The sequence below is a fragment of the Caretta caretta genome, chromosome 8, assembly GCF_965140235.1.
Source record: "Caretta caretta isolate rCarCar2 chromosome 8, rCarCar1.hap1, whole genome shotgun sequence".
NCBI classification, from domain to species: Eukaryota; Metazoa; Chordata; order Testudines; family Cheloniidae; genus Caretta; species Caretta caretta.
Window position 1 is genome coordinate 39077250 of NC_134213.1, and position 11091 is coordinate 39088340.

Below are 11091 nucleotides of genomic sequence, written 5' to 3' on the forward strand. Positions count from 1 at the left end.
CTTCCTTAGTGGACCCCAATTTAATCAACCCAGAGATCCAAGTGACGATTCAACCCTTCAAGTCCAACTCTTTCAATTTGCCTACAGCCAAGTTGCCTGTCCAGTACAAGGGCTGGTCAGGAATGTGGACTTTTGCAGTCTATGATGATTATCCCATCCCCATGCTGTTGGGGGAAGACTTGGCCAATCATGTGAAACAGGCCAAGAGGGTGGGAACGGTCACCCGCAGCCAGGCTAAACAAGCCGTGAGGCCTAGCTCTGTTCCGGAAACTTCTATCAGGACCCGGTCAGAGGTGATGGACCTGGACCCCAGGCCAATGTCTGCAACAGCAGTAGTGGATCCAGTCCCAGAGACCCAGACGGAACCAGTCCTAGAACCGGAACCAGCCGAACAACCAACACCAGACCCCGTGTCAGCACTGAATCCAGTACTTGCAACCTCAACACCAGAGGGCCCCACCGAACCTGAACTGGCAGCAGCCGATAACCCTACACAAGAGGCTCAGCCGGAGCCTGAATCCCAACATAGTGCACCAGCGGAGAGCGGTTCACAGTCAACAGAAACAGCTCCATCCCCTATATCGCTTCCAGAGGGACCAAGCCTAGGTCCACAATCCCATGAGGAACTGATGTCTCCAGCATCAAGGGAACAGTTCCAGACCGAACAGGAAGCAGATGAAAGCCTCCAGAGAGCTTGGACGGCGGCACGGAGCAACCCACCGCCTCTCAGCTCTTCTAATCGATCCAGGTTTGTTATAGAAAGAGGACTTTTATACAAGGAAACTCTTTCTGGTGGACACCAGGAAGACTGGCATCCTCAGAGACAGTTGGTAGTTCCAACTAAATACCGGGCCAAGCTCTTGAGCTTAGCCCATGATCACCCTAGTGGCCATGCTGGGGTGAACAGGACCAAAGACCGTTTGGGGGGGTCATTCCACTGGGAGGGAATGGGCAAGGATGTTTCTACCTATGTCCAGTCTTGTGAGGTGTGCCAAAGAGTGGGAAAACCCCAAGACCAGGTCAAAGCCCCTCTACAACCCCTCCCCATCATTGAAGTTCCATTTCAGCGAGTAGCTGTGGATATTCTGGGTCCTTTTCCGAAAAAGACACCCAGAGGAAAGCAGTACATACTGACTTTCATGGATTTTGCCACCCGATGGCCAGAAGCAGTAGCTCTAAGCAACACCAGGGCTAAAAGTGTGTGCCAAGCACTAGCAGACATTTTTGCCAGGGTAGGTTGGCCCTCCGACATCCTCACAGATGCAGGGACTAATTTCCTGGCAGGAACTATGAAAAACCTTTGGGAAGCTCATGGGGTAAATCACTTGGTTGCCACTCCTTACCACCATCAAACAAATGGCATGGTGGAGAAGTTTAATGGAACTTTGGGGGCCATGATACGTAAATTTGTAAATGAGCACTCCAATGATTGGGACCTAGTGTTGCAGCAGTTGCTCTTTGCCTACAGAGCTGTACCACATCCCAGTTTAGGGTTTTCCCCATTTGAACTTGTATATGGCCGTGAGGTTAAGGGGCCATTGCAGTTGGTGAAGCAGCAATGGGAGGGATTTACACCTTCTCCAGGAACTAACATTCTGGACTTCGTAACCAACCTACAAAACACCCTCCGAACTTCTTTAGCCCTTGCTAGAGAAAACTTACAGGATGCTCAAAAAGAGCAAAAAGCCTGGTATGATAAGCATGCCAGAGAGCGTTCCTTCAAAGTAGGAGACCAGGTCATGGTCTTAAAGGCGCTCCAGGCCCATAAAATGGAAGCATCGTGGGAAGGGCCATTCATGGTCCAGGAGCGCCTGGGAGCTGTTAATTATCTCATAGCATTCCCCACCTCCAACCGAAAGCCTAAGGTGTACCATATTAATTCTCTAAAGCCCTTTTATTCCAGAGAATTAAAGGTTTGTCAGTTTACAGCCCAGGGAGGAGGCGACGCTGAGTGGCCTGAAGGTGTTTACTACGAAGGGAAATGTGCTGGTGGTGTGGAAGAGGTGAACCTCTCCATGACCCTTGGGCGTATGCAGCGACAGCAGATCCAGGAGCTGTGCACTAGCTACGCGCCAACGTTCTCAGCCACCCCAGGACTGACTGAACAGGCATACCACTCCATTGACACAGGTAATGCTCACCCAATTAGGGTCCAACCTTACCGGGTGTCTCCTCAAGCTAAAACTGCTATAGAACGGGAGATCCAGGATATGTTACAGATGGGGGTAATCCGCCCCTCTGAAAGTGCATGGGCATCTCCAGTGGTTCTAGTTCCCAAACCAGATGGGGAAATACGTTTTTGCGTGGACTACCGTAAGCTAAATGCTGTAACTCGCCCAGACAACTATCCAATGCCACGCACAGATGAACTATTAGAGAAACTGGGACGGGCCCAGTTCATCTCTACCTTGGACTTAACCAAGGGGTACTGGCAGGTACCGCTAGATGAATCTGCCAAGGAAAGGTCAGCCTTCATCACACATCTCGGGCTGTATGAATTTAATGTACTCCCTTTCGGGCTGTGAAATGCACCCGCCACTTTCCAAAGACTTGTAGATGGTCTCCTAGCGGGATTAGGAGAATATGCAGTCGCCTACCTTGACGATGTGGCCATATTTTCGGATTCCTGGGCAGACCACCTGGAACATCTACAAAAAGTCCTTGAGCGCATAAGGGAGGCAGGACTAACTGTTAAGGCCAAGAAGTGTCAAATAGGCCTAAACAGAGTGACTTACCTTGGACACCAGGTGGGTCAAGGAACTATCAGCCCCCTACAGGCCAAAGTGGATGCTATCCAAAAGTGGCCTGTCCCAAAGTCAAAGAAACAGGTTCAATCCTTCTTAGGCTTGGCTGGTTATTACAGACGATTTGTACCGCACTACAGCCAAATCGCTGCCCCACTGACAGACCTAACCAAAAAGAAACAGCCAAATGCTGTTCAGTGGACCGGAAAGTGTCAGAAGGCCTTTAACAAGCTTAAAGCGACACTCATGTCTGACCCTGTACTAAGGGCCCCAGACTTTGACAAACCGTTCCTAGTAACCACAGATGCATCTGAGCGTGGTGTGGGAGCAGTTTTAATGCAGAAAGGACCTGATCAAGAATTCCACCCTGTAGTGTTTCTCAGCAAAAAACTGTCTGAGAGGGAAAGCAACTGGTCAGTCACTGAAAAAGAATGTTACGCCATTGTCTACGCTCTGGAAAAGCTACGCCCATATGTTTGGGGACGGCGTTTCCACCTGCAAACCGACCATGCTGCACTGAAGTGGCTTCACACCGTCAAGGAAACTGACAAAAAACTTCTTCGGTGGAGTTTAGCTCTCCAAGATTTTGATTTCGACATCCAACACATCTCAGGAGCTTCTAACAAAGTGGCTGATGCACTCTCCAGTGAAAGTTTCCCAGAATCAACTGGTTAAAATCGTCCTTGAGATGTGGAAAATATTGTTAGTCTTTATGTACTTGGTAGTATATTTAGAGATGCATGTGTCTTATTAACTCTGTTTTTCCTAGAGCTCCAGGAAGAAATCCCAGCCAGTGTTTCACCCTAGCTGAGATTTGGGGGGCGTGTCATAAATGTAAAGGGAAGGGTAGGCCCCTTTGAAATCCCTCCTGGCCAGGGGAAAGCTCCTCTCACCTGTAAAGGGTTAAGAAGCTAAAGGTAACCTCGCTGGCACCTGACCAAAATGACCAATGAGGAGACAAGATACTTTCAAAAGCTGGGAGGAGGGAGAAAAACAAAGGGTCTGTGTCTGTTTGTATGCTGCTCTTGCCAGAGACAGAACAGGAATGGAGTCTTAGAACTTTTAGTAAGTAATCTAGCTAGGTATGTGTTAGATTATGATTTCTTTGAATGGTTGAGAAAAGAATTGTGCTGAATAGAATAACTATTTCTGTCTGTGTATCTTTTGTGTAACTTAAGGTTTTGCCTAGAGGGGTTCTCTATGTTTTGGAATCTAATTACCCTGTAAGATATCTACCATCCTGATTTTACAGGGGGGATTTCTTTATTTCTATTTACTTCTATTTTTTATTAAAAGTCTTCTTGTAAAAAACTGAATGATTGTTCATTGTTCTTAAGATCCAAGGGTCTGGGTCTGTAGTCACCTAGGCAAATTGGTGAGGCTTTTTACCAAATCTTGTCCAGGAAGTGGGGTGCAAGGTTTTGGGAAGTATTTTGGGGGGAAAGACGCGTCCAAACAGCTCTTCCCCAGTAACCAGTATTAGTTTGGTGGTGGTAGCGGCCATTCCAAGGATAACGGGTGTAATATTTTGTACCTTGGGGAAGTTTTGACCTAAGCTGGTAAAGATAAGCTTAGGAGGTTTTTCATGCAGGTCCCCACATCTGTACCCTAGAGTTCAAAGTGGGGGAGGAACCTTGACAACTACTATCTAGCCAGTTATTCCCCATTTTGTAGCTGTGCATTTGATTTTTTCCCTCCTAAGTACTTTGCACTTGTCTTTATTGAATTTCATTTTGTTGAATTCAGACCAATTCTCCATTTTGTAGAGGTCATTTTGAATTATAATCCGGTATTCCAAAGTGCTTGCAAGCCCTCCCATCTTGGTGTCATCAACAAATTTTGTAAGCATACTCTCCACTCCATTATGAAAGTCATTAATGAAAATATTGAATAATATTGGACCCAGGACTGACCACTGCAGAACCCCATTAAATTCATCCTCCCAGTTTGTGAATTAACCATTGATAACTACTCTTTGAATAAGGTCTTTCAACCAGTTGTGAACTCATCTTATACAAATTTCATCTAGACTGCATTTCCCCAGTATGCTTATGAGAATGTCATGTGGGACTGTGTCAGAAACCTTACTAAAATCAATATATATTATATCTACTGCTTCCGTCCACTCCCCAAAGCCAGTAACCCTGTCAAAGAAGGCAAATAGTTTGGTTAGCATGTTTTGTTCTTGACAAATCCATGCTGGCTATTCTTTATAATTCTGTTGTCCTCTAGAACCTTACAAAATGATTGTTTAATAATTAGTTTCAGTATCTTATAATTCAGTATCACTAATTAGTTTCAGTATTGTTTAGTAATTAGTTTTAGTATCTATCCTAGTATTGAAATTAGGCTGACAGGTCTATAATTCCTCAGGTTCATCTTTTTCCTCTTTTAAAAGACAGATACTATGTTTGCCCTTTTCCAGTCCTCTGGGACCTCATCTGTCCCCTAGGAGTTCGCAAAGAAAATGGCTAACAGTTCTGAGATTGCTTCGCCTAGTTTCTTAAGTACTGTAAGATGAATTTCGTCAGGCCCTACCAACTTATTTAAACATTATTTAACCTGCTCTTTCCCTATTGTGGCTTGTGTTCCTTCTGTATCGCTGCCTGCAGTGACTCAAGAGAGTAAGTACTAAAGTCAGGCCAGACTGTTAGGAACCATGGAACAAACCCCAAATTGGTTGTGAGTTCTATACTTAGATTTTGCTAAACAAATATCAAGTGTAAACACCTTAGGCACTATGACAGCCTTAACATGGAGTCACAGATAGTCCCCTTATTACTAGTCTGTCTCACCACCACCATGAGCTTACCTTTTTAATAGATAGTACCTGACATCAAGAATCACAGCAATATTCAGGTTACTCCCTGTCCCAAAGGACCAGTCATTTACTCCAGGTCAGTTGCACTTTGGATATCATGCTAAAGACAATGCTTCTGTCCAATTCTATAATAAACTTTATAAAGATTTATTAAATAGGAAAAGAAAATCCAAGATTTATTTAAAAAGTTAAAGCAGGTAATCATAGAAACACAAATGAGATGCAGTCTTTATTTTCAAAAGCTAATTGAAGCTTCCATAATAAGTAAGCAGCATATGTCCTTTAGGGTAACCCAAGCAAAGCAGCTGGAGATCTCTTGCTTATGCCTAGAAACACTTTGCACCCAGAGTTCAAGCAGCATAGAGATAAAGTTCTTTTTATTCCCCTACTGGCATGTACTCTCAGCTGCAAGCTCAGCCGGTGGGAGGGTGCTATGGAATACACCCCTGTATTCACACCCTACACATTATTGTAATAATCTTTGTACAACATATGCCTTGAAAGGTTTCATATGAAAACTCATAATTTGCTGGTCAGTAATGTACTGGTAAAATATGTGTGGCAACATTGCATGTGAAAGTATAAAATTCCCCAGTATGATGTTATGAACACGTGTTCTACAGCCCTGCCCAAGCAGAAATCAGGTCTGTCCTAAAGAAAGGAAGGAATGTGTGCTTGCCTTAATTTGCATTTAAGCAGCAAACAGAGTCATCAAGCAAGGAGGGAAAACAAAGGAAGTTCAAACAGGTGGAAAAAAACAACATGGAATATTCTTCCACATGTACTCTTTGTCTCCTGGTCTCAGCTGGAAATATTTTTCAAGGGGTGGGGGGACTGAAATTATAAAAAGAAGGGACAAACTGCCCAAGGGATCCCTCTTTCTCTCCCTGCCCACATCATTCTCAGCACTTGAGAAGACAAAAGGAAACAGCCATTGGACTCTGGGGGAGGGGTCCTGACCTTGGTCAGTAATCTGCTGGAGCATGTGGTGAGAAAGTGTGCTTTGCTACTAAGATAGTTTCTTAAGTAGATACTAGTAAGCTTTTTATCTTTGTTTTTCTTGTAACCATTTCTGACTTTGATGCTGCAATACTTGTTCTCACTTAAAATCCATCTTTTTATAGTTAATAAATTTGTTTTACTGTTTTATCTAATCCAATGTGTTGAAATAGAAGTGTCTGGGTAACTCCCTTTAAGATAATAAGATTGCATACTATTTCCTTAAAGGAATTATGAATTTAATATATTTGTACTGTCCAGAAAAGTACAAAGATTTCTCACCTCTTCAATATCACCTATATAGCATGAAGTTATGTTCTGATATGAAGGTTTTATCTGCATAAATTTGTGATGGCCACTTTACTCAACTGCGCCAAGGCCATTAGAGAGTTAAGTATGTCATTCCAAAGAAGTGATGACAAAACCATTGAAACACCTCTTCCTGTAACTGTCCATGCCACATGTCTAATAAGGGGAAAATCTGTAGTACAAATATTTTAGAGAGTTTAAAACAGTTTGCTTGGCCTTCTCTCTCTCTCTCTCTTTACCTGCCTCTGTCAAGCCAGACTCCCTTAGTTACCATGAGTCCAAATGTTCAGTGGTCATGTGATGCCTTAAACATTTAGATAATATCTTTTAAAAAGTCTTTGTATATAAATGTGTATATGTAATATTCTAAGGGTTAGTTTCCCTACTCTTTCCAAAACGAGAAGCAAGTACTGAGTACCACTGGAATGTTATGACTCCTTTTCTGTAGCACAGACAGTGCTCCTATTTCTTGCAATTCAAGATATGGGCTCTTCAAAGTAGCACTGGTGTATGACTGACTATTGACTACCATGGGTCTAGGCTCCGTGTTTTAATTTTATTTTTGTAGACGATAAAGGCATATACCACTGTAGAGGGGGAAAGGAAATATTTATTTGCCTGTTTGATAGTTTAAAATACCGTTTTAAGCTTCTCCTAGGTTTATAATATTAAACACTACCCTGGAAGAGATGCATTAGTGGTCAGAGCTTTCAAAGGTGTATAACCAACGATAAAATTAGGTGATTTTCCTCACCATCTGTGTCTGCAATTGATCACATTGTATGACTACTACCTGTGTGTTGTGTTTATATGATTTGATATTTGAAATGTGTGCATTATAGGAATATATATATACTTCTTAAAATAGCATTCTTTTAGCACCATTTCCAATAACCTCCCATTGTCTTAAATATTATAAAACTCAATATGAAAATTGCCAGATTGGTAAAAATTATTGTATATCACAGAATAGATATAGCCAACTCATACACAGCGCTCCTGATTCGTTTATTAATATTTGATCCATAGTGCAGTAACTGAATATATTGGCTTGAAGGACAAAAATGAACAAGTCAAATATAGAAAAAAATTGAAATACATCTAGTGATGTAAAAATCAGAAATAAGATTACTACAAGGATGTTAGCATTCAACAATTGCACAACGCACCACCAAGGTCGAATGCAGAGAGGCGAATCAGATTGGAGAAACATATCCATATACACTTACAATATGCATAACTCTGGACAAAGCTATGTATGTGTAGTTCATAATCAATCATGGTAAATTTAAACAAAATTTTAATCACTAAATCCTTATAACTAATAAAGTCAGATTCAGTACAACAAAAATGCTTATTCCTTGTGTGTACCTCAGGCGAACACATACATATTAATGAGAAAACAGAATATTTACAGTGTTAACCATCCAGTGAAAAAGCGGTCAAAAATTCCACCAAGGAGATTCTGCAGTTATTGGTTGAGACTCTGAGCGCCGCTGTTGACCAGTAAGGGAGAGGAACGCGACGAGAGATCCAGCCAGCCCAGCACTGTTGTTACACAGCACTGAACACTGACAGAGCAGAAGCACATTCAACGGGTCTGGATTGAACATTGCAAAGGCAGATATTCGCTAAAACTGACTCTGGTTTAACAATCAACGTTGCCGGAACCAGGGGGTCCAAATACAGAATCAAGACACGTTTCTTGACATAGAGGCGTGTCCACATCAGCATGGGATTAGCAGAAACTCAAAAGCTCCGGCACTGCAAAGGGCGAGCCCTGTTCTGCTTTATGTTGGTTACCGTTTGGGAAGCGGTTTCTGGGCAGACTCGCTACTCGATTCCCGAGGAAATGCAGAAAGGCTCCACTGTGGGGAATATCGCAAAGGATCTGGGGCTGGATATAAAGGAGCTCTCAGACCTCGGAGTCCGCGTTGTATCAAAAGGTAGGACGCAATATTTTGCTTTGAATGTTAACAGCGGCCATTTAATCACAACGGAAAGAATAGACAGAGAACAGATCTGTGGCCGGATGGAGAAGTGTCTGTTAACTTTTGAGATTATTGTTGAAGAAAAAATGAAGCTTTATAGAGTTGAAGTTGAAATCACAGATATTAATGACAATGCTCCCAACTTCCAGGCGGAAAAATCGGAAGTAAAAATCAGCGAGACAACAGCACCGGGATCTCGGTTTCCCCTGCAGGAGGCGCAAGACCCAGATTTAGGGATAAATTCTCTGCAGAGCTACCACCTCAGCAGTAATAGGCATTTCTCTCTGGATGTGCAAACTGGATCAGATGGAGTTAAATATGCAGAACTGGTGTTGGAAAAGTCTCTGGACCGCGAAGAACAAGCTGTTCATGATCTAATCCTCACAGCCACTGACGGGGGAGATCCAGTCACGTCCGGCACTGCGCAAATCCGCGTCATTGTTCACGATGTTAATGACAATGCACCAGTTTTCAGTCAGTCTGTCTATAAGGTTAATGTTTTAGAAAATATGCCTGCGGGGTCCACGATGGTGACAGTGAAAGCGACTGATCCGGATGAAGGGATACACCAAGAGGTAAAATACTCAATCAGAAAGATAACTAATAAACCTTCACAGATATTCCACTTGGATTCATGGACGGGAGAATTAACAGTCGTGGGGAACTTGGACTTTGAAGAAGCTGCGTTGTATGAAATTGAAGTTCAAGCTCATGACGGGGGAGGCCTTTTTGACAGATCCAAAATTGTGATAGTTGTTAGCGATGTGAATGACAACGCTCCAGAATTAACAATCACATCTCTCGTCAGCTCGATCCCCGAGGACTCTCCCCCGGGGACTGTAATCGCCCTTTTAAATGTGCAAGATCCAGACTCAGGAGAGAACGGGGAGGTCACGTGCTCCACACCTAGCAACCTCCCCTTCCAGCTGAAGAAACCCTTCGAGAATTACTACAGTCTGGTGACAGACCGAGCTCTGGACAGGGAGCACGTGGCAGCATACAACGTCACAGTGACCGCCACAGACAATGGGACTCCTCCTCTTTCTACAGCCATCACGATCCCACTCCGGATTTTAGACACGAACGACAACTATCCCCTCTTCGATAAAACATCCTACACCGGCTACGTCATGGAGAATAACCCGATAGGAGCCTCCCTTTTCTGCCTGACGGCGCATGACTCCGACTCGGAGGACAACTCCCGAATCACTTACTCCATTACTGGAACTCAGATCCAGGAAGCTCCGCTCTCCTCCTCCATCTCCATTAACTCCGAGACTGGGGCTCTCTACGCTCTGCGCTCCTTCGATTACGAACAGTTCCGGGAGATTCGGTTCCAAGTGCAGGCTCAGGATGGGGGTTCCCCACCTCTCAGCAGTAATGTCTCCGTCACTCTCTTTATACTGGATCAGAATGACAACAGCCCGCACATCTTACACCCCTCCTTTCCCACCGATGGCTCCACGGGAGTGGAGTTGGCCCCTCGCTCCTCCGAGCCTGGTTACCTGGTCACTAAGGTGGTGGCGGTGGATGCAGACTCCGGGCAGAACGCCTGGCTCTCCTACCAGCTGCTGAAGGCTACAGAGCCGGGGCTCTTCTCTGTGGGACTCCACAGTGGCGAGATCAGGACAGCTCGCTCCTTTGTAGACAAAGATGCGCTCAAGCAAAGTCTGGTGGTTTTGGTGAAGGACAACGGGCAGCCCCCTCTCTCTGCCACAGCCACTGTCACGGTGGTGGTGGCTGACAGCATCCCCGAAATCCTCTCCGATTTAAGCAGTCTCTCAGCTCCTGCAGACCCCCAGTCCAGCCTCACCTTGTATTTGGTGATAGCTGTGGCTTCCGTTTCTTGCTTGTTCTTTACCTTTATCCTAGTGTTACTGGCCCTGAGGCTCCGCAGGTGGCGAAACTCGCAGCTGTTTGACTCCTCGAGTGTGACTTTCAGTGGAGTTCCCGTCTCGCAGTTTGTGGGAATCGATGGAGTCAGAGCTTTTCTTCACTCCTACTCACATGAGGGTTCTCTAACCACGGACTCCAGAAAGAGCCAATTCAACTTTCCCAAATCAAACTATGCAAATAATCTGACTAGTCAGTACGCTTATGAGATAAAAGATCCTATTCTAATTACTGAAGAGTTAGCCAATAACAGGGATCAGACGTCCATTCAGGTCAGTTAATATCTGGTTAACCTTGTGATTTATATTTGTAAATGTAGCTAGCTGTTAATCGC

At 44.2% G+C, this 11091-nt stretch overlaps 2 protein-coding genes across 25 annotated transcripts in view; both read left to right on the forward strand.

Moving 5' to 3' along the window:
• The window catches only part of LOC125641569 (protocadherin gamma-C5), a 426447-nt gene that overhangs the window by 322305 nt on the left and 93051 nt on the right, over positions 1 to 11091 (forward strand). Inside the window, exon 1 of one of the 24 annotated variants that reach the window (XM_048861711.2) lies at positions 8454 to 11029. The exons of the other annotated variants lie outside the window; for them this stretch is intronic. Within the exon in view, the coding sequence (XP_048717668.2) occupies positions 8606 to 11029 (2424 nt within the window). The 5' untranslated portion in view covers positions 8454 to 8605. Of the gene's footprint in view, positions 1 to 8453; positions 11030 to 11091 lie in introns of those variants that run through there. 24 annotated transcript variants of the gene reach the window in all.
• The window catches only part of LOC142068331 (protocadherin gamma-B2-like), a 153077-nt gene that overhangs the window by 61460 nt on the left and 80526 nt on the right, over positions 1 to 11091 (forward strand). The gene's annotated exons all lie outside the window — the stretch shown is intronic.